Raw genomic sequence first — 23,287 nt, 5'->3', positions numbered from 1 at the left:
TGTTTACAAGATTAGCACGGATATTATGATGAATGATGAACCTTCAAGCTACACACGCACGTGGGACACACAAAGGAAAGAAAGATATTGCGCAGCGTCATTCACAGATTGAATAAACACAAAGGAATTCGGCCTGACGCTGACAAATATTTGCAGAATGGATTATCCGTCACGTGACCAAACACGTAACACATAATAAAAATCTTGGTTGTCTTTTTTCCCCCCAGGGCTGGAACAGATGAATGGCATTTCATTTCATTTGAAATGAGGAAAATTGCATTTGATAGCCAAGACTTTGACGTACGAGCTTGGTCACGAAACGACTTCCACTCGCGAGTCAATGCATTGTACCATGAAGGTAGTTGTGTCAACGTATGCCAGCGATGAGGACTGAAAACACGAAGGATCGCGGGGATATTGTTGAGGAAGGAAACGAGTGAGAGCAAGAAGTGAACAAACTTTGGGACGCATCTCGAGGTTGCAGCTCGCAAACGGCGTCCAGAAGCTGACGGTCGCTCTCTTCTCTCCGACAAATGTGCCCCTCGCACTCTGCCCCTTTCGCACTCTGTGCGCACATGTTCGCGCGACGATGACTTGTTGTAAAATGACGACTGCAACACTTGGCACTCACGCTCGATCTCCGGCGTGCGTGCTGCGGACAAAGGCGTCTCTTTGTTGGCAGGCGGCCAGCGAGCTAAAGTAAACTCAGCTAAGATTAGCTAAACTAAGCTTCAACGTGCACCAAACGAGATTCGCCGGACACGAAGAGTAGAGATTGAGGTCCGGTGTGAAGGCTTTAGTCTGTTCAGTACGCATTAGGAAGAAATATTGAGCCAAACGCTGCTGCGGCGGCGGCGGCGGCGGCTGCTTCTTCTTCTTCGTCTTCTTCTGCTTCTTCTTTTCTTCTTCGTCTTCTTTTCTTCTTCGTCTTCTTCTTCGTGTTCTTCTTCTTCGTCTTCTTCTTCTTCTTGTTCTTTTTTCTTCGTCTTCTTCTTCTTCGTGTTCTTCTTCTTCGGCGTCGTCTTCTTCTTCTGTGGTGGTGCGTTTCAGAGAAGCCTGAGGGAGAGTCGGAAGAATAATGTTGAATATTTCTGTAAATGCTCGTTTTCCCACAGTGTGATTGTTGCATGTTCACAGTGTATAAAGAGAGGTCAGTCTGGCTTTCGTACGGTTTTTGTCCGTGCCTCGCGGAGGAGGAGGATGCATTCGGTAAACCGGTGGATGTCCACGCATATTTTCCAGATGTTTGACAGTTCGTAAGAGAGGAAGCATGTGACTGCTGATCTGAAAATTTGAAATGGTAACAGACAGACAAAAATTGAGACTTGATCATGAAATTAGAAATTGGAACTGATGTTTCCTCTGCTGTTGTCTTTGGCTGGTTGGGTTTTTCTTTCTTTTAGTAATATGAACTCTTTACGGACGGGTTGCATCTTTAAATGCACAGAAGACTGGGGGGGGGACTGAAAATGTGCAATTATTTTGTCGTCATTGGAGAGCGAAGAAGGATGTTTTTTTTTTCCCCTCCTTAAATCAGTGGGGAAAAAGTCAAGTGGAAATGTTTTGCCAACAGATGTCCTGCGCTCTGACATTTCTCTGAAGGAATTAACGACTGCGGTGACCCAGTTGACCTCCGGTAAGGCCCCGGGTTCGGAGCCTTTGAGATGCGTTAGCGCCATCTACCGTGCACACATACGTACAGTACTCGGGAGCAAAAATCAAGAATTGCTTTCATTTCTTCAGTGTTGAGTCCAAATAGTGGAACCCCGCTTTTCTTCACCTCGTTTCTTAGCCTCCCTCGACTTATTTCATATGGTTGACGAGAACAAAGAACACGTTCAACACTCCGCATTCACACAAACGCGTACCACGCAACCCGCTTGCAATGCGTTGTTAACCCAAGTATGTCCTCATCTTCATCTTGTTATGATCGTTCCATTCTTCCCTTACTCGTGAACGAGACCCCGAGATACTTGAACTCCTCCACTTGGGGCAGGATCTCGTCCCCGACCCGGAGAGGGCACGCCGCCCTTTTCCGACCGAGGACCACGGTCTCGGATTTGGAGGTGGCGATTCTCATCCCAGCCGCTTCACACTTGGCTGCGAATTGCTCCAATGAGAGTTGGAGATCACGGTTTGATGAAGCCAACAGAACCGCATCATCTGCAAAAAGCAGAGATGCAATACTGAAGGCCACCAAACCGGACCCCCTCTACGCCTCGGCTGCGCCTAGAAATTCTGTCCATAAAAGTTATGAACAGAATCGGTGACAAAGGGCAGCCTTGGCGGAGTCCAACCCTCACCGGAAACGAGTCCGACTTACTGCCTGATATGCGGACCAAACTCTGATTGCGGTCGTACAGGGCGGTCCCTGCACAACCCGAACAGCCCGTATCAGGTGGCTCGGTACCCCATACTCCCGAAGCACCCCCCACATGAATCCCCGAAGGACACGGTGGAACGCCTTCTCCAAGTCCACAAAACACATGTAGACTGGTCGGGCGAACTCCCACGCACCCTCGAGGACCCTGCCAAGGGTGAAGAGATGGTCCCCTGTTCCACGGCCTGGACGAAAACCACTCTGCTCCTCCTGAATCTCAGATCCGACTTCCCGACGGACCCTCCTCTCCAGCACCCCTGAATAGACCTTACCAGGGAGGCTGAGGAGTGTGATCCCCCTGTAGTTGGAACACAGCCTCCGGTCCTTCTTCTTAAAAAGGGGCACCACCACCCCAGTCTGCCAATCCAGAGGCACCGCCCCCGATGTCCACGCGATGTTGCAGAGGCGTGTTAAGCAGGACAGCCCTACAACATCCAGAGCCTTGAGGGCCCAGCCACTGAGGAGCTTTTTAACCACCTCGGTGACCTCAACCCCGGAGATAGGAGAGCCCGCCTCAGAGAACCCAGACTCTGCTTCCTCATGGGAAGGTTGTTGGTAGAATTGAGGTCTTCGAAGTACTCTCCCCACCGACTCACAACGTCCCGACTCGAGGTCGGAACACGGTCCACTCGGACTCGGTGTCCCCCGCCTCCCCCGGAACATGAGCAAAGTTCTGTCGGAGGTGGGAGTTTAAACTCCTTCTGACAGGGGATTCCGCCAGACGTTCCCAGCAGACCCTCCGGCATCTTCCCCCACCATCGGCGCCAGCTCACCACCAGGTGGTGATCGGTTGACAGCTCCGCCCCTCGCTTCACCCGAGTGTCCAAGACATGCGGCCGCAAGTCCGACGACACGACCACAAAGTCGATCATCGAACTGCGACCTCGGGTGTCCCGGTGCCAAGTGCACGTGTGGACTTGGTGTTCGTTATGGACAATCCGTGATGACGGATTGTCCATAATGATGACAATAACAGAACACCGCTCGGGTTCTGATCGGGGGGGCCGTTCCTCCCAGTCCCCCAGCAGAACGATGGAGTCCCCAGCGGGAGCACTCTGCAGCACCCCCTCCAAGGACTCCAAAAAGGGTGGGTACTCTGAACTGCTGTTTGGCGCATAGGCACAAACAACAGTCAGGACCCATCCCCCCCACCCGAAGGCGGAGGGAGGCTACCCTGTCGTCCACCGGGGCGACGTACAGGCGCCGAGCCGGGGGGCAATAAGTATACCCACATCTGCTCGGATCCATTTATAGTTTTCATCACAGGGGTCTTTTAGCCGTGCTTTGTCTGGTCCCTCACCTCGGACCTGTTTGTCACGGGTGACCCTACCAGGGGCGTGAAGCCCCAGACAACTTAGCTCCTGGGATCATTGGGACACACAAAATCGCTTCAACATCCAGGGAGTTGTGATTTACAGTTACAGTGGTTTACAAAAGTAAATCCATCTTTTCGGAATAAACCCCTGTTGTGTTTAGAAACACTTAGCCCTTTCTATTTTTCGACCTGTAGCTTCTATCGACGGCTGCCTCTCCCGAACGTGAGGCGCAAGCCTTAGTTTGTCCAAGTGGACTTGCCGTACTACGTCCACTGCAGAGCTACTTCCGTATACGTGTTGGTTAACCACAGACGCCTCCAGTAATTCGCTAAATAATTCTTCTTCAGTCAGCACTGAACGGACTGCAGCCTCGAAACAGGACGTCCGTCACTTCTCTACTGGCCGAAGACGACATAAGTTCAATCTTCGTGTCCGGATAAACTTGTCTCGGTGCACGCTGAAGTTTCCCCGAGCGCGTTTAGCTTAGCTTAGCTTAGTTTATCTTAGCTTGCTAGCCGCTAACAAAGAGACGCGCGATTGTTCGCGACACGTGGGTTCGCGGAGCTCGAGTGTGACTGAAAAGTATTGCAATGGTCGCATAAAACAAAATGTGCGGCAGAAGTGTGAAGGAAGAAGAGTACGGGGAGGACATTTCTCGAGCGGAAGAGACCGAACATCAACTCCTGGAGCCGCAAGCTCGGGATTTGTTGCAGAGAGCAGGTTGGTTCACCTCTCGCGCTCACTTGTTTACTAAATCAATCCTCGTGCTCGTGTCTTGTTTCGAGTTATCATCACTGACGCTCATTTACACAAATAACTATGTGGGTCCTTGACCTAAATTCGTTTTTTCAAACTCAAATTCCTCGCGTATCGTATAACATTTTCCATATTAAAATGAAATGAAATGCCGTTCATCTATTCCAGCCCCTGAAAACCCCCACAATTTGTTTGTTACAACTTACGGGTTTGTTCATGTGACGTTCCAAATAATGCAGATAATAAAAACTATCAATTCTGAAAAATATTCCACAGTTGACATCGCTCCCTTTGTTTGATATTTTATTGACACAAATCGGATTCCCTCGCAAACAATAATACACAACTAAGTCACAACATGAGACTTGACTGAGCAAAACTTGACTCTAGCGAACCATGTTTTTTGTTGTTGTTTTTTTCCCCCCTTTGTGTCCTGCAGACATCAGTGGAGAAGATCTTCGTCCTGAGCAGCAGGAGCCAGCGTGCTCCCACATCGAAGAGGAGGAGCCAGAGCTTCCTCCTATCAAAAAGGAAGAGGAGCCCAGGCCTCCACACATTAAAGAGGAAGCGCCGGAGAAGGAGATCATCAAGCTTCCGTTGACTGTTATTGTGAAGGGTGACGAAAGTGATGGCGACCACTGTGGAGGACCACTAGCAGACGGCCTCTTCACACCACTGTCAGATAGTGACGACATCACAGTATGCTCTTCCGATTATGATGACGGTGAACACGCTAGAGGTGAAATGACATGTCACACTGACAACAAATATATCCAGTGTTCTCATTGTGACCAAACGTTTTACAACGAGTCATTGTTGAAAAAACACACCATGACACACACTGGAGAGAAACCTTTTGCCTGCTTTGTTTGCGGTAAAAGATTCTCTTTAAAGACAAACTTAGCAACACACACAAGAACACACACTGGAGAAAAACCGTTTGCCTGCTTAGTTTGTGGGAAAAGATTCTCCTTAAAGACAAATTTAACAAGACACACAAGAACACACACTGGAGAAAAACCGTTTGCCTGCTTAGTTTGTGAGAAAAGCTACTCGATAAAGGCAAATTTAACAAGACACACAAGAACGCACACTGGAGAAAAGCCTTTCACCTGCTTAGTTTGTGAGAAAAGATACTCTTTAAAGGCAACTTTAACAAGACACACAATAACACACACTGGTGAAAAACCTTTTGCTTGCTTAGTTTGTGGGAAAAGATTCACTCAGAATGTAGATTTAAGAATGCACACCAGAACACACACTGGAGAAAAACCTTTTGCATGCTCATTTTGTGATAAAAGATTCTCTTTAAAGGCAAATTTAAGAACGCACACAAGAACGCACACAGAAGAAAAACCTTTTGCCTGCTCAGTTTGTGGTAAAAGATTCTCTCAAAAGATCAATTTAACAACCCACACAAGAGCACACACTGGAGAAAAAGCTTTTGCCTGCTCAGTTTGTGGCAAAAGATTCACTCAGAATGCAGATTTAAAAACACACACAAGAACACACACTGGAGAAAAACCTTTTGCCTGCTCAATTTGCAGTAAAAGATTCTCTCGAAAGGCAACCTTAGCACGACACACAATAACACACACTGGTGAGAAACCTTTGGCTTGCTTAGTTTGTGGGAAAAGATTCACTCAGAATGTAGATTTAAGAATACACGCAAGAACACACACTGGTGAGAAACCATTCAGTTGTAGTGTGTGTGATGAAAGATTCTTTCGAAAGGATCAGTTTAAGAGACACAAGTGTGCTGTTGGGAAGAGCAGCGGTCAATGAACTGGTTTAATAAACTGGAGAAACAGAGACTCGTTTCCTTTTTCCTGAATCGCTATATACAGGTGGGGATTTTATATTGTGGGCTTAGCCTGGAGACATAAAAACACGAAATCAAACAGAAAGAGCTAAACTGGTTTTCGAAAGCGTAACGGCGAGGCACTGCCGTATTTATCTTTTGGGAAGTGCACCTTTTTAAGGGTGCGGCCTAAAGAACGACATCATCACGGACAGCAAGAGGACATTTGACGAAATGTTGATATTTCATCCGAACTGTCTGCGTGCTGGCAATTGAATTTCGTTATGATAAATAAACATTGAATCATTGCGGTGTCGATGGTGCCTGACGTTGATGTCTATGATTTATGACCGGCTATTGTGGTTAATAAATCCTCTATTTCTGGCTGACATCGATGTTGATCATTGAAAAATGATTGATGGCCGTATTGCATGTTATCGAAAAGCCTCGGATTTATAGTTGCGCAGGAAATAAGATTGAAAATTGATGATGCCACATCGAGCGGGAGATCATCGTGTGGCGGACTCCAGCACCGGGCCCCGGTAAGCACATCATCTTTGAGCTGTTGTTTAAAAAAAAAAAAAATAAATAAAACTCTGCTATTATATAATATGTTACTGTGACGCTGCCTTGATGAAAAAAAAACACGTTTTGGTACCGATTAGATACCGAATAAAGTCAGGGTTTGGTATCGGCCGGGATTTTTGGGCCGAAGAGTCTCTTCGAGAGAGCACTTTTTTTTCGTTTGAAGCCACCCACTTTCCAAGTGAGCAAAAAGTACTGCAACAGGCACGATTAAATGAACTTCAAGTGAATAACGTTGAATATTTGGTGGCCTAAGCCTTCCTTGCAATCACTGCATCAAGCCTGCGACCCGTCGACGTCACCAGACGGTCGCATTCTTCGCTTGAAATTCTTTTCCAGGCCTCTTTCAGTTCTTGTTTGTTTCTGGGGGTTTCTCCCTTCAGTTTCCTCCTCAGGAGGTAAAATGCATGCTCTATTGGGTTAAGGTCCGGTGATTGACTTGGCCAGTTGAAGATCTTCCACTCCACCCCCCCCCCTCCTGATGAGGTCCTTTGTTGTGTTGGCGGTGTGTTTTGTGTCATTGTCTGGTTGCATGACGACGCTTCTCCTGATGAGTTTGGATGCTTTTTTTTCTGTAAATAAAAAACATATATATTTCGAATTTAAATATGTCAAACAGCTTTGCTCTGATTGGTCCTTGGTGATATCACCGCGTCTTGTGGCAGCCACGCGTTCAAAGACTGGACTTTTGGCTTGGCAGAGGCTGAGACTCGCTCGCTTCAAACCCGGAAATCCCGTGTTGATGTTCAGCTGAGTTGAGTGGGCGTGTACCAAAAACAAAGTGGGCAGGTACTTGAATCACGAGTTTTGTTTCTACGAAAATCTGATCCTGTCGTTTTGCAATGTCACAGACTCATTTTGACTCATGCGTCAAACAGTAGGAAAAAAATGGATTCTGATGGAAGGTGATGGTTAATATTTATTCAGAAAACAGAACTTACAATTGACGGGAGGGGCGGGGAGGGGGGGGTGCACAATAAGTGGCAAAAAGACACAATATCATAATACAAAAATACATTACAAAGACAACATACATCCAAGATTTTAATGGCTTTCATGGGGCATCTAACGGTCCTAAAATTTTGTTTGAGTTCATTTTCAAATTTGCGCGAGTGGTTTTCGATGACTATATCGACATTTGTGTATATGTCACTGAGCCAATAATGGAACCCCAATTCCAATGAAGTTGGGACATTGTGTTAAACATCAATAAAAACAGAATACAATGATTTGCAAATCATGTTCAACCAATATTTCATTGAATACACTACAAAGACAAGATATAAAATGTTCAAACTGATCAACTTGATTGTTTTTAACAAATAATCGCGAACTTTGAATTTGATGGCTGGAAAATGTTCCCAAAAAGCTGGGACAGGTGGCAAAAAAGTTGTTTGGAACATCCCACAGGTGAACGGGCCAATTGGGAACAGGTGGGTGCCATGATTGATCTCCCTGAATTGCGCAGTCATTCACAAGCAAAGATGGGGCGAGGTTCACCTCTTCGTTAACAAGTGCGGGAGAAAATAGTCGAACAGTTTAAGGACAATGTTCCTCAACGGACAATTGCAAGCAATTGAGGGATTTCATCATCTGCGGTCCGTAATATCATCGAAAGGTTCAGAGAATCTGCAGAAATCACTGCACGGAAGCGGCAAGGCCCAAAACCCACATTGAACGCCCGTGACCTTCGATCCCTCAGGCGGCACTGCATCAAAAACCGACATTAGTGTGCAAACGATATCACCACATGGGCTCAGGAACACTTTAGAAAACCAATCAGTAAACACAGTTTGGCGCTACATCCGGAAGTGCCACTTGAAACTCTACTGTGCAAAGCAAAAGCCATTTATCAACAACACCCAGATACGCCGCCGGCTTCTCTGGGCCCGAGCTCATCTAAGATGGACCGATGCAAAGTGGAAAAGCGTTCTGTGGTCCGACGAGTCCACAGGTTTTGGAGAAACATACGCTGCCATCCAAGCACCGTCTTTTTCACGGACACCCCTTCTTATGCCAATGCCAAACTACATTCTGCACGTGTTACAACTGTGCGGCTTCGTAGTAAAAAAGTGAGGGTGCGAGACTGGCCTGCCTGCAGTCCAGACCTGTCTCCCATTGAAAACGTGTGGCGCATTATGAAGCGTAAACGACGACAACGGAGACCCCGGACTGTTGAACGGCTGAAGCTGTACATCGAGCAAGAATGGGAAAGAATTCCACCGACAAAGCTTCAACAATTCGTGATATCTTCAGTTGATCTTTTTTTTTTTTTTTTTAATAAAAAAAAAGGGCAATTAGTATCTACATCTGTTTTGAATCATTGTAGAAACACTTTCCATGGGTATAATCTGTGAATTGTTTTAAAAGATACTTTTTATTTTTTTATGAAGTAAATATTTTGCGGGTGAAGTCTGCAAGCCCGAGACTTATGTCGGCAATACTCGTCGTCACACGGTTACGCCAATCGGGAAAAGTCGAGACAAATTCACTTGAAAGGGCGTTTTCCTTTTCCCACGTTCGTAAGGAAGCACTTTTTCGGCTCTCCTTGAACGGATGACGTGTTCCAACAAAGGTTATGGGAAGGTGATATAAAGGTTAGGAGATTTGACTTTCTCAAGGAGGGCCAATGATTTCCGACACAGCCTCAGTTTCTTCAGATTATTCTGCAGCTTCGCTGACTCCTCCCCTTCTCACCAGCACATTTGCGTCTCTTAAACTGATCCTGACCAGAAAATCTTTTCACTGCAACGGAATCGCTACTCTCCAGCATGTGTTTTTGTGTGCCTTGTTAAACGTGAGCTCTGAGTGAATCTTTGACCGCAAACTGAGCAGGCAAAGGGTCTTTCTCCAGTGTGTGTTCGTGTGTGTTTTGTTAAATGTGAATTTGAAGGGAATCTTTGACCGCAAACTGAGCAGGCAAAGGGTCTTTCTCCAGTGTGTGTTCTTGTGTGTATTGTTAAATCTCCGTTCTGAGTGAATCTTTTGCCGCAAACTAAGCAAGTAAAAGGTTTCTCTCCATCATGTATTCTTGTGTGCCTTGTTAAATTTGTCTTCATCGAGAATCTTTGACCGCAAACTGAGCAAGTAAAAGGCTTCTCTCCGGTGTGTGTTCTTTTGTGCATTGTTAAATGTCCCTGCTCAATGAATCTTTTACCACAAACTGAGCAGAAAAAGGGTTTTTCTCCTGTGTGTGTTCTCGTGTGCATCGTTAACATTCTTTTTAAAGAGAATCTTTTACTACACAGTAAGCAGGCAAAAGGTTTTTCTCCTGTGTGTGTTTTCGTATGTCTTGTTAAAGTGTTATTTAGGGAGAATCTTTTACCACAAACCGTGCAGGCAAAAGGTTTTTCCCCGGTGTGTGTTCTTGTGTGCATTGTCAAATCTCTTTTTAAAGAGAATTTTTTACCGCAAAGTGAGCAGGCAAAAGGTTTTTCTCCAGTGTGTGTTATTGTGTGTATGTTCAAATTCTCCTTGCGCGAGAACGTCTTACCACAGACTGAACAGACAAAAGGTTTCTCCCCAGTGTGTGTTCTGGCGTGCTGTGTTAAATTTGTCTTTAAAGAGAATCTTTTACCACAAACTAAGCAGGCAAAAGGTTTTTCTCCCGTATGTGATCTTGTATGTGCTTTCAAGGCTGACTTGTTGTAAAAAGTTTTGTCACAGTGAGAACATCTGACACATTTGTCATCAGTGTGGCATGTCCTATCACCTACAGACTGTTTATCGTCGTAGTCGACGTCATCATCATCCCCATCGTTGCCGTCGGCATCATCATAGTCAGAAGAGTGAACTGTGATGCCGTCACTGTCTGATAGTGGAGCGATGAGACGGTCTGATTGGGATCCTTCACGTCGGTCTCCATCACTTTCTCGGTCATCTTCTTCACTCTTCACACTGACGCCAGTCGATGGGAACTTGGTGATTTCATCCTCTCGATCTTCATCTTTAATGTGACGGAGCTTGAGCGCCTCTTCTTCTTTGATGGCGGGGGACTCTGGCGCTTGCCGCTCAGTACGAAGATCTTCACCAGCGTCTGCAGAACACAGGAAGACACACACAAAAAAAGTACAAGTACTCTGTCATCTGCATTCATCTATAAATGAAACCCTGGACAGACATCACACAGGTGATTAATACGTCATGAACAAAAGCAAGGGACCAAGGATGGATCTTTGTGGAACTCCAACTCTGTGTTTGCAGTAAAATTAAAGTATGTTGACTTTGTCAAGAGAACCTGATGGTCAATGGTGTCAAATGCCTTTCTGTGGTCCAGGAACACAGCACCTCCACAAACTTTCATCCAGCATGTCCCTAACCTATTCCGAAAACCAGCAGTCCACTTTGCTGACTCGGTGGAGTGATAAGGACGGAAACTCGACTGCATGGAGTGAGTGGGGTGAAACCTTTGTCTAGATGTTTAATCACGAGTTTCGCGATCCACTTTTTCATCAACCTTTTGTATAATAGGGAGGATGCTGATTGGCCTCTCGCTGGCTACAGCTGTCTTGCTCCCAGAGAGGTTTGAAAATGGTTGTTACCGTGGCTATCTCGCACTTCCTTGGTACTGAGTGACTGGTTAACTAACTTAGCGTGTGGTTTAATCAGGGCATCAGACTATTTTTTTTGTGAGCTCGGTATCCAGGTTATAAGCATCCCTGTGATCCGTTATTTCCTCCAGCTCCAAAATGGGCCGTGTATTCACAGTCCGCTATATGCGGAACGTCACATGACCAAACCCGCAAAACAGGTTTGCGGACTTCCCTTGTCGCGTTATTAGGTATCCCGCTCGTGTTCTGGGCGGGACACTGTGATATGATTGGCTTGTGCATCGCGGAAAAGGTTAAGCTACACAGATGTAATGGGCTAACTATGCCATGGTGTGCAGAGTGGGGGCCTTCAGACCCTTCTCTGCTGCCCTAACCCTTATCAGAAGCACTGACCTGCATTCACAACTCACATGGAATTATACCAATTTATTCAAGCAAGCCTACTTCATATCTTCTCTTCGCTTCTGCGCTCCTCTTCTCTGCTCCTCTCTCTCTACACGAACGACTGCACCTCGGCGCACCTGTCAAACTCCCGAAGTTTGCAGATGACACCGCCGCCATCGGCCTCATCGAGGACGGTGACGAGTCTGCATATCGACAGGAAGCGGCCCGACGCAACCTGGAGCTGAACACGCTCGAGACTGTGGAGATGATGATGGACTTCAGGAGGCATCCTTCGCCACAGCCGCCCCTCACGCCGTCCAGCTGCCTTGTGTCAACCGTCGAGACCTTCGAGTTCCTGGGAATTACAGTCTCTCAGGACCTGAAGTGGGCGACCAACATCGACTGCGTCCTCGAAAAAGGCCCAGCACAGGATGTAGTTCCTGCGGCTTCTGAGGAAGCACGGTCTGCCACGGGAGCGGCTGATGCAGTTCTACAGAGCCGTCATCGAATCGGTCCTGTGTTCTTCCATCACAGTCTGGTTCGGTGCTGCTACAAAAAAGGACAAACTCCGACTGCGACGGACAATCCAAACTGCTGAAAGGATTGTCGGTACCCCCCTACCCACCATTGAGGACTTGCACGCTGCCAGAACTAAGACAAGAGCGTGCAAAATCCTCTCGGACCCTCCGCACCCCGGTCACTGGTGGCTCTTCCGGCTCCTTCCCTCAGGCAGGCTCTACAGAACAATGCAAACTAGAACTAGCAGACAATCCAACAGCTTATATGATTTTTAAACAAGATTTGCAGCCAGATAATCATCAATAAATGTGAATATTTATATTTTTAGTGATTTTTTATTTTTTTCATGTCTACGGGAGTGCGTTGACAAATATTCTACTCGGATGTTGAATGTGGACATGTGTTGGCAAAATGTTTTTGTAGAATTAAACCCGCCTGTAGAACTGTTTATACTAAAAGCAAAAAAAATAAATAAATAAATACTTGAGTAAACCTGTCGGCGAATATTATTAAAAACATGAAATGAAGCCAGGAATGTTTAAAAAAAAAAACTAGTTCCGAAAGAAGAACAAACCTGCTGTGTGCTGTTGAGGCTTCTTGCAAACGGCGTCCCGCAGCGACGGACGTTGTTGCCCGCGCTCCTCTTTTGCAACCTCCTCCTCGTACTCTTCTGCTTTCGCACTTTGAGCACACATTTGCTTTCTCGCGATAATCCGACCACTTTACACTCGCACTTAGCGGTACGTGGCTCGCGCGCACGTGTCTCTTTGTTAGCGGGTCAGAAAGCTACACGAAGCTAGCTCCAGGAGCTTCGGCGTTTTTCGAAGGACAAGAATGTTTAAGCGAAAAAGATGTTTTAGTCACGTACAGTAGCGATGGCGTCCGGTATCGAGGTTTCCAGCGCGTTCGGTAGTCATTTAGGAAGAATTACATCCGGAAGCGGGTGTGGTAAATGGGGAAAAAAACAACAACACTCCAGCTACGTATGCCGTGTGCTGCCATGACCGCTAGATGGCAATGTTGCCTCGGCCACGGCGTTCCATGACGGGAACAGGAAGTAAAAAGATTCTGACTTGGGTGTGATTTGTTCCGAGCGACGCAATATTGAACGCGCTGCACCCAAACAACATGAGTTAGATTTTCGTGTCCGGGTTAACTTGTCTTGAAGCTTCTCGAGTGGGTTTAGCTTAGCTTAGTTTACCTTAGTTCGCTAGCAAAGAACAAAGAACAAAGCGTGTGCAAATGTGTGCCAAAAGTGTGAAAGAAGAAGAGGACTCACTCGGAGCAGGTTTGCTCACTTCTTTGTCATTCCTTTCCATGATGATTGTTATTATAATTATTTGTAATGTAGTATATATTAAAAATGCCTCGATATTAAAACAGACGATATCATGGGATGGAGGAGCCGAACTCAATCAACGCTATAAACTCTCCGAACTCTAGTAGCAAAGTCAGACAAACAACGATATACCACATTAAAGTCACAACATGAGACTCGACTGAGCAAAGCTTGACTTTACCAAACCAAATGTGTTTTTGTCTTCTTGTGTCCTGCAGACGTCAGCGAAGAAGATCTTCGTCACGAGACGCAGGAAGTGCACCCTTGCTGAGGTCGGAGAACCATCGTGAAGGTCAACCGTTGCGAACGCATTCCACCAATCAGGCCTTTATGGTACAGTGGCCATACCCACTTGGAGTTTGCCGAAGGGCACCTTAAGGGTTCTTAGACCTGCAGAAACCAAATTCTCTGGTATGATGAAACCAAAATATAACTTTTTGGCCTGAATTGCAAGCGTCATATCTGGAGAAGAAGAGGCACTGCTCATCACCTGGCGATGATGAGCAGCGTCTCTCCTCTGAGCCCCTCCCAGATGACCGAGCTTCTCACCCTATCTTTGAGGGACTTGGTTTCCATGCACACCCTGCGGAGGAAACGCATTTCGGCCGCTCGTATCCGGGATCTCGGTCACGACCCGCAGCTCGTGACCATGGGTGAGGGTAGGAAGGTAGATCGACCGGTAAATCGAGAGCTCCGCCTTTCGGCTTCGCTCCTTCTTCACCACAACGGACCGATACAAAGTCCGCATCACTGCAGACGCCGCACCGATCCGCCTGTCGATCTCCCGTTCCGTTCTCCCCTCACTCGTGAACGAGATACTTGAACTCCTCCACTTGGGGCAGGATCACATCCCCGACCCGGAGAGGGCACGCCACCCTTTTCCGACTGAGGACCACGGTCTCGGATTTGGAGGTGCCGATTCTCATCCCAGCCGCTTCACACTCGGCTGCGAACCGCTCCGGTGACAGTTGGAGGTCACGGCTCGATGAAGCCAACAGAACCGCATCATCTGCAATGATCCCCCTGTAGTTGGAGAACACCCTCCGGTCCCCCTTCTTAAAAAGGGGGACCACCACCCCAGTCTGCCAATCCAGAGGCACTGTCCCCGATGTCCACGCGATGTTGCAGAGGCGTGTCAACCGGGACAGCCCCACAACATCCAGAGCCTTGAGGAACTCCGGCCGAATCTCATCCACCCCCGGGGCCTTGCCACCGAGGTGCTTTTTAACCATCTCGGTGACCTCAAACCCAGGGATAGGAGAGCCCGCCTCAGAGAACCCACACTTTGCTTCCTGACGGTGTCCCAAGTGAATTCTTCTTTGTCCTCCTTCAAGCCGTTCAGCCTCAGCTTCCATCTTCTTTTCTATCTTTCAGCCTCAACCGTTTTCTTTTCCATCTGATATTCCTTTCATCGTGCCCGCATTTTCCACCTTGAGTTGTTGCATTTCAGTTTTCAATTCTTCATTCTTCTCTTTGCATTCATTCAATTCAACCGCTTTGGCAATATTGGCAACGGTTTCCGCGTTTTACCAAAGTTTTCAATCGTGGACGTCAACCTGTCGAGTTTATATGAAACGGCGGCGCTGTTTTCATCGTCCGCATCTCTTTTTGGCTTCTTCATTGGCGTTGTTGCTTTAGAAGGAGAAGCCAGGACATTTTTCTGACCTTTGGCCTTGGTTTCCATGCTTTCTCGATTGCAGTAGGCATGCATTGAGAGCGCGCCTCTTTTATCTTTATTCATCGTTGTCGTTAGTCTCCACTGTAGTTTCCAAAGCAATGGTTCACAGCTACTTTTTTCAAAAAGCTCTGGGGCCTCATGTACAACCCCAATTCCAATGAAGTCGTGACGTTGTGTTAAACATCAATAAAAACAAAATACAATGATTTGCAAATCGTGTTCAACCTACATTTAATTGAATACACTACAAAGACAAGATATTTCATGTTCTAGCTGATCAACTTGATTGTTTTTAGCAAATAATCATTAACTTGGCTGCAACACGTTCCCAAAAAGCTGGGACAGGGTCATGTTTACCGCTGTGTTACGTCACCTTTTCTTTGAACAACATTCAATAAACGTTTGGGAACCGAGGACACGAATTGTTGAAGCTTTGTAGGTGGAATGCAGCTTCAGCCGTTCAACGGTCCGGGGTCTCCGTTGTTGTATTTTACGCTTCCTAATGCGCCACACGCATTAGGAAGGAGGGGTTTGTGTGTCCCAATGATCGTAGGAGCTAAGTTGTCTTGGGCTTCACGCCCCTGGTAGGGTCACAGGTCCTTGGTGAGGGACCAGACAAAGCACGGCTCAAAGACCCCTTATCACGAAGACAAAAAATGGACTCAGGTTTCCCTTGCCCTGGAGGTAGGGCTCGAAGGAGCGCGCCTGGTGGCCGGGACCGTGGGGGCCGGCCTTCCCATGGGCTCACCACCTGTGGGAGGGGCCATAGGGGTTGGGTGCAGTGCGAGCTGGGCGGTGGCCAAAGGCGGGGACCTTGGCGATCCGATCCCCGGCTACAGAAGCTGGCTATAGGGACGTGGAACATCACCTCTCTGGGAGGGAAGGAGGCTTGTGTGTGAGGTCGAGAAGTTCCGACTATATATAGTCGGACTGGCCTCCACGCACAGCTTGGGCTCCGGTACCAGTCCTCTCGAGAGGGGTTGGACTCTCCTCCACTCTGGAGTTGCCCACGGTGAGAGGCGCCGAGCAGGTGTGGGTATAGTTATTGCTCCCCGGCTGTACGTTGGGGTTCACCCCGGTGGACGACAGGGTAGCCTCCCTCCGCCTTCGGGTGGGGGCACGGCTGTCAATGCTGTGGAGACAGAACAGCGCACACATGCCGAACTAAAAAAGAAGTGGTCAGACATCAGACTCGGATCACCCCACAAGGCAAATAGCACGTATTTTTATAATTCACAACAAGTCACCTACACTCACCCCTGTGAGATAAAAGTTCATGCGTAAATGTTGTATGTATGGTATATGTAATAAATCTTTTGCATTCAAGTAGATGCACATCATCTTATCAAAGAGGATATCAAAAGCTTTTTAATCCATTTGATGACTCAATTTATTATTTTAATACACAGGAGAGGACACGCACACTGGTAAAAAAAATTTTTTTCTTTTTTTCGGAGAAGAGGGATAAATTATATAATTTTAACACATTTTAATCATGTGCAACCGATGTAGATGTTCAAATTCAGTCAATTCAAAGCACTCTTTTTTTTCTTTGCAGGTGCCGGAGTCACGAAGCGATTGTGAGGGCAATAGGCGATGATCGCCTTGATCAATTAATACAAATAATACCTCACAAATATCAATGATCCATTAAATACATTGGTTAACAAGTGAATTCCGAGTCTTTGCATCTTTAGACATTGTTGAAATAAAATGTTGTGGGGCGTTAATTGTTCACGTGTCTCTGATGTGCAGATTTAGGATAACAGTTTCCCAGCATCAAAAAGCTGCAGAAACGTCACGCCACGAATTTGGCGTGAGGGGCCGCACGTTTTTGCGTACGCGCCTTTTGTACATGAGACCCCTGGACCTCAAACGTGAAGACGAAGAAGAAGAAGATGAAGATGAATTTTGGCCAAGTGGAGATGCCGTACAACTTGTGCTGCGCGGGCACACTGTACCCACAATGCACCCACACGAGTTTAACTAAATCCTTCTTTTAGATTTTCTACTTGAACTTACCAAAGCATCGACACAGGACGTTCATCTCTACTTTTCCGGACTCATACGCCATTTATTAAATGTTTGCGTCCGAATAAACTCGTCACGGTGCTCGTTGACGCATCTCGAGCTAGCTTATCTTAGCTCGCTAGCCGCTAACGAGTGGGGGGGGGGGGGGTCACGTGCTAGTTAGCATTAGCAGAGCTCAAGTGCAAAGTGTTGGCATCGCCGCGCGAAAATGTGCGCGAGAACGACCGCAAGGGACGCGGAGAAACTTTGCGGAATAGAAAGAGGAGAAGAAGCGACGACGCCAACTGCTGGACGCGGTTTGCAAGCAGCCTCGACTTGTGCTACGCAGAGCAGGTTTGTTCACGCCCTCCCGTCGCGCCACTTTCCTTTCTTAACAATATTATGAGGAGAATTGTTCTCCGAATGCCAGTGTGACGTCATTGTGCGCTCGTCCTTACAATTGTTTCCTGATCAGTACGCAGTTCGGGACACGTGGGTCCCAAATCCGTCCACCTCAGGCAATGCATTTATTTGATCGACAACTGTTCATAAAGGCCGACACAAAACGTTTATGAAAGCCTACAAGTCGCTTTAACAAGCAAGGTGGTCTGCATTTGACTCCAAATTGGCCCAAAGCGAAATTGGTTTGTTTGTGGTATTAACAGGAATAACGTCAGTGATGAAGTGCAATGAGACGCCGCTTAATTTAGGTCTCTTTCACAGTTCCAATCATATTTGAGCTCTTTTCGCGTCCGAAATAAACGAGGTGAGAGTCTTGTCAACGGTTTGAAATAAAGGTTTAGAAAGATTGATTGGGAACTCCGGGCGAATCTCATCCACCCCTGGGGGCCTTGCCCCCGAGGAGCTTATTAACCACCTCGGTGACCTCAACCCCAGAGATTGGAGAGCCCGCCTCAGAGAACCCACACTCTGCTTCCTCATGGGAAGGTGTGTAGGTGGAGTTGACGAGGTCTCTGAAGTATTCTCCCCACCGGCTCACAACGTCCCGAGTCGAGGTCAGCAGCGCTCCATCTCCAATATACACAGTGTTGGTGGTGCACTGCTTTCCTCTCCTGAGACGCCGGATGGTGGACCAGAATGTCCTCGAAGCCGTCCGGAAGTCTTTCTCCATGGCCTCGCCGAACTCCTCCCATGCCCGAGTTTTTGCTTCAGCGACCACCAAAGCTGCATTCCGCTTGGCCAGCCGGTACCCATCAGCTGCCTCAGGAATCCCACATGCCAAAAAGGCCCGTAGGACTCCTTCTTCAGCTCGACGGCATCCCGGGGATTGCCGCCACGACAAGCACCAATTACCTTACGTCCACAGCTCCGGTCGGCCGTCTCGGCGATGGAGGCGCGGAACATGGTCCACTCGGACCCAATGTCCCCTGCGTTTCCCAAGACGTGGGTGAAGTTCTGCCGGAGGTGGGAGTTGAAACTCCTTCTGACAGGGGATTCCGCCAGACGTTCCCAGCAGACCCTCACAATACGTACGGGTCTGCCACGTCGGACCGGCATCTTCCCCCACCATCGGAGCCAACTCACCACCAGGTGGTGATCGGTTGCCAGCTCCGCCCCTCTCTTCACCCGAGTGTCCAAGACATGCGGCCGCAAGTCCGATGACACGACGAGCCCACCCGAAGGCGGAGGGAGGCTGAACCCCAACGTACGGGCGCCGAGCCGGGGGCAATGAGTATACACCACACCAGTTTGGCACCTCTCACGGTGGGCAACTCCAGAGTGGAAGAGAGTCCAAGCCCTCTCGAGAGGACTGGTGCCAGAGCCCGAGCTGTGCGTGGAGGCATAACACCTTCAGTTCCACTCTGGCAATCAAAAAAGGATATCGTAAATATTGCTGTGAATTTTTTCGCAAAAAGTCAAGAAACATTGAATTCCGGGTAAAAGGAGTTCCTGGAACGTAAAGGTTCCTGTGGCCCGTGTGGTTTGCATTTCCACCGCACAAAGTTCAGGGGTCAGTTCTTCTCCAAATGAGACTGATGACGTATGTACAGTCGTGGTGGGGGGGGGGAAATGCACTACCCCTCCAGTCCAGTAAGTGGCAGTAAAAAAAAAAAAAAAAAAACAAGAAACAAAAAAAGCGACCTAACAAGTACGGGGACATTCAAAATGTGATCATCATCATCATCATTCTCTCTATTCTCAACATAACTTCTTGTAATGACCATACACTAATTGCTAATGTTGATGTACGACATCAGCATGAGACTTGACTGAGCAACGTTTGACTTTACCAAACGCGTGTTTGTCTTCTTGTGTCCTTCAGACGTGAGTGAGTATCTTCGTCCTGGGCAGCGCGAGGCCGAGTTAACCCACGTCAAAGAGGAGGAGGGGCCAGAGCCTCTTCACATGAAACAAGAGGCGCTGGAGACCACTCATATTAAAGAGGAAGAGGAATCCGAGCCCCCTTACATTAAAGAAGAAGAGCAGGAGGGCGAAATCACCAAATTTCCGTTGACCGGTGTCAATGTGAAGCGTGAAGAAGATAATGGGGAGCACTGTGGAGGATCACAAGCGCACGACCTATCAGCTTGTGATGACACAACATCACACTCTTCTGACTATGATGATGATGAAGAACAACACCCTCATGGTGATAAGAAATGTCACACTCGCAAGAAATGTCTTAAATGTTCTCACTGTGACAGAACGTTTTGCAACAAGTCATCGTTGACAACGCACGCGAGATCACACACTGGAGAAAAACCTTTTGCCTGTTCAGTTTGTGATCGAAGATTCTCTTTAAATACAAATTTAACAAGACACGCAAAAATACACACTGGAGATAAACCATTTGCTTGCTCACTTTGTGGCAGAAGATTCGCTCAGAAGACCACTTTAACAAGACACACGAGAAGACACAATGGAGAGAAACCTTTTACCTGCTCAGTTTGCGGTAAAGGATGCGCTCACAAAGAAGATTTAATAATTCACACAAGAACACACACGGGAGAAAAACCTTTTTCCTGCTCAGTTTGTGGGAAAAGGTTTTCTTGCAAGTACAATTTAAGCATTCACACAAGAACGCACACGGGAGAAAAAACGTTTTCCTGCTTGGTTTGTGGGAAAAAGTTTTCTTGCAAGTACAATTTAAGAATTCACACGAGAAAGCACACGGGAGAAAAACCGTATGCCTGCTCCGTTTGTGGTAAAAGATTCACAACAAAGTCGCATTTAACAAGACACGCAAAAACACACACTGGAGATAAACCATTTGCTTGCTCCATATGTGGCAGAAGATTCACTCAGAAGGTAGATTTAACAAGACACACGAGAACACACACCGGCGAGAAACCTTTTCCCTGCTCGGTTTGTGGTAAAAGATTCTCTCAGAATAATTTAATGCACTTCAGAACACACACAGGAGAAAAACCTTATGCCTGCTCAGTTTGTGGTAAAAGCTTTGCTTCAAGGCGACAATTAACAAGACACACGAGATCGCACACTGGAGAAAAACCTTTTCCGTGCTCGGTTTGCGGTAGACGATTCAGTAATAAGGATGATTTAAAAGGACACACAAGAAGACACTCTAGTGAGAAACCATTTGCTTGCCCGGTATGCGGGAAAACGTTTTACAGAAAGTCCGATTTAAAAACGCACACAAGAACACACACAGGAGAAAAGCCTTTTGCCTGCTCAGTTTGTGGGAAAAGATTCACTGTCAAGGCACATTTAAAAAGACACACAAGAACACACACCGGCGAAAAGCCCTTTGCCTGCTCAGTTTGTGGGAAAAGATTCACTTTAAAGGCACATTTAACAAAACACAGCAACACACACGGGGCAGAAAACATTCAGTTGCGGTGTGTGAGATAAAACGTTCCCTCGTGTGGGTCGGCATATGAGACACAAGTGTGCTGGTGAGGAGCGCAGCGGATCAGGGAAGGGAATCGCTAACTCATTTCATACTCCCCCATCACTGTATCGCAATTTTTAGATACAAATTTCGATTTTTTTAAATTTTTTAATTTTTTTCGACGTTTGACTAAACTTGAAGCAATTCCAAAAGCTGAAGCGTTGGGAAACGGAAAAGTTGTCGCGACGACGCCCGATGGCGCCATAAAACTGACTGCAAGTCTCCTCTCAGCGGCGCAGCGTGGTTGACGGATGACTGTTGACCGATGGAACATGTTCACCGCCCCAGTGGTGGTTAGGGACACTGCCTGCGGACATGAACATGACATCGAAACCCCGCGTTTGTAACAAACCTTCAGGAATGTTCTAAATGATGCCTCTGCGATTGCGTTTTTACAGGTTGGCTCCTGAATTTGTTCCTTCCGAACGTGCCGCTTGTGTGTGATGATCAACCTGTAAAAACTGATAGTGCCAAGAACACTCGCTTAGCGCCTGCGCGAGAGTGATAACAATCGTTTGTTGTTATATTCCTTTCCAAAGCGTGGCAGAGTACAAAGTTGGAAGTATTTTGGATTGATGCATGATTTTTAAACCCATTCCTGTGACCCAAATTGTATAATTGAAGAATTGAAATGATTTTCTTTTTTTGTGGTAGAGTCCCTCTGTATGTTAACCCATAGTTTTCGATGTAATTAAATTTCCTATAAAATTCCGCTTCATGTCGTGCTTTGTGTGTGTTTGAGAGTAAAACCTTTGTGTCTTCACAGCTGTTTTCATGGTCAGATTCGCTATGAGCCGAGCCCCCCCCCCCCCCCCCCCCCCCCCCCCCCGGCACGGGTTTATAAAGTCTTAGGTACCGCCCCTAGGCCCGATTGGTTCACTGAGGTTTGACCTTTACAGCTACTTCCTCTCACCTGTACTTGGTGTCACTTTTTGTCCTCCAGGTGGCCCGCTTATCGTTGAATCAACCGAAACCCCAAAGGAATGAAGGAGTCCGGATTTGACCCACCAAATGGCGATCGTAACCGTTGATGTTGCACAAACAAGCAGACATGTTTCCATGTCTGCCATCCCAGCTATCGTGATGCTTCCCCCGATCGATAGTGACATATTACACCCCCAACGATAGTGACGTTGCACCACTTCAATGATGTTCCCCCATTCAAGGATAATCAGGTTTTCCCCTCTCAGCGATAGTCATGTTTCAAAAAATAATAATAATTCAATCAATCACGTTAAACACCGCGTCAAATCATGTCCATTTCTTGCTCACTCGGGGTCCATTCGTTGGTCACGCGTGTTTGTATAGCTGTATATATTGGCGTAATGTACAGTGGGTACGGAAAGTTTTCAGACCCTCTTGACTTTTTCACTCTTTGTTGTATTGCAGCCATTTGTTCAAATCATTGTTCATTGTTTTCCCTCATGAATGTACACACAGCACCCCATATTGACAGAAAAAGAACGGAATTGTTGAAATGTTTGCAGGTTTATTAACAAAGAAAAACTGAGAGATCACACAGCCAGAAGTATTCAGAGCCTTTGCTGTGACACTCGTATATTGAACTCGGGCGCCGTCCATTTCTTCTGATCATCCTGGAGATGGTTCGACACCTTCATCGGAGTCCAGCTGTGTTTTGATTATTCTGATTGGACTTGATTACAGACCCGACAGCATCACGCTGTGGCGGTGTTTTTCAGCTGCAGGGACAGGACGACCGGTTGCAATCGAAGGAAAGATGAATGCGGCCAAGTACAGGGGTATCCTGGACCAAAACCTTCTCCAGAGCGCTCAGGACCTCAGACTGGGCCCAAGGTTCACCTTCAAAAAAGACAATGACCCTAAGCACGCAGCTAAAATAACCAAGGAGTGGCTTCAGAACAACTCCGTGACTGTTCTTGAATGGCCCAGCCAGAGCCCTGACTTCAACCCAACGGAGCATCTCCGGAAAGACCTGAAAATGGCTGCCCACCGACGTTCGGTGGACAGCCATTTGACAGTTTTGTGAATATCAGTTATAGTTTTGATATCTTCAATGAAATGAGAAATATTTGAAAATGTTTTTGTGCAATAACTTTACAAATGTTTCTCTCAG

General features: G+C 47.0%; 3 protein-coding genes and 1 long non-coding RNA gene across 8 annotated transcripts in view; 3 read left to right on the top strand and 1 right to left on the bottom strand.

Moving 5' to 3' along the window:
- Window positions 1-23,287, bottom strand: part of LOC133417659 (zinc finger protein OZF-like) — a 29,815-nt gene that overhangs the window by 2,202 nt on the left and 4,326 nt on the right. The window contains exons 1-3 of one of the 5 annotated variants that reach the window (XM_061705634.1): window positions 12,866-12,955; window positions 11,910-12,508; window positions 7,751-10,874 (exon numbers count right to left, since the gene is read on the bottom strand). In XM_061705634.1, coding sequence (XP_061561618.1) covers window positions 9,598-10,874; window positions 11,910-11,958 — 1,326 coding nt within the window. In that variant the 5' untranslated portion in view covers window positions 11,959-12,508; window positions 12,866-12,955 and the 3' untranslated portion in view covers window positions 7,751-9,597. Of the gene's footprint in view, window positions 1-459; window positions 10,875-11,832; window positions 12,509-12,865; window positions 23,014-23,287 lie in introns of those variants that run through there. The other 4 variants (XR_009770385.1, XM_061705617.1, XM_061705609.1 and 1 more) reach the window with 4 other exon arrangements.
- Window positions 3,704-6,451, top strand: LOC133417692 (zinc finger protein OZF-like). The gene is made up of 2 exons (XM_061705692.1): window positions 3,704-4,416; window positions 4,892-6,451. The coding sequence occupies exons 1-2, from the start codon at window positions 4,305-4,307 to the stop codon at window positions 6,235-6,237; spliced, it is 1,458 nt and encodes a 485-aa protein (XP_061561676.1). The 5' UTR covers window positions 3,704-4,304; the 3' UTR covers window positions 6,238-6,451.
- Window positions 13,046-16,942, top strand: LOC133395287 (uncharacterized). Its single transcript, XR_009767219.1, has 3 exons — window positions 13,046-13,579; window positions 13,849-13,963; window positions 16,867-16,942. It is a non-coding gene; the product is annotated as an uncharacterized LOC133395287 (long non-coding RNA).
- Window positions 17,268-21,885, top strand: LOC133417688 (gastrula zinc finger protein XlCGF57.1-like). The gene is made up of 2 exons (XM_061705678.1): window positions 17,268-17,672; window positions 19,603-21,885. Exon 2 carries the CDS (start codon window positions 19,686-19,688, stop codon window positions 21,150-21,152), a length of 1,467 nt encoding a protein of 488 aa, XP_061561662.1. The 5' UTR covers window positions 17,268-17,672; window positions 19,603-19,685; the 3' UTR covers window positions 21,153-21,885.

Source organism: Phycodurus eques, chromosome 2 (assembly GCF_024500275.1).
Source record: "Phycodurus eques isolate BA_2022a chromosome 2, UOR_Pequ_1.1, whole genome shotgun sequence".
Classification (NCBI taxonomy): domain Eukaryota; kingdom Metazoa; phylum Chordata; class Actinopteri; order Syngnathiformes; family Syngnathidae; genus Phycodurus; species Phycodurus eques.
The sequence above is the reverse complement of the archived record's forward strand: the minus strand, read 5'-3'. Positions and strand labels throughout refer to the sequence as shown.

Excerpts from the sequence above, each read along its gene's own strand:
- LOC133417692 (XM_061705692.1), top strand. The coding sequence starts at position 4,305 with ATGTGCGGCAGAAGTGTGAAGGAAGAAGAGTACGGGGAGGACATTTCT. Across the intron at positions 4,417-4,891 it reads GGATTTGTTGCAGAGAGCAG|ACATCAGTGGAGAAGATCTT; the intron begins GTTGGTTCACCT and ends TGTGTCCTGCAG.
- LOC133417688 (XM_061705678.1), top strand. The coding sequence starts at position 19,686 with ATGAAACAAGAGGCGCTGGAGACCACTCATATTAAAGAGGAAGAGGAA.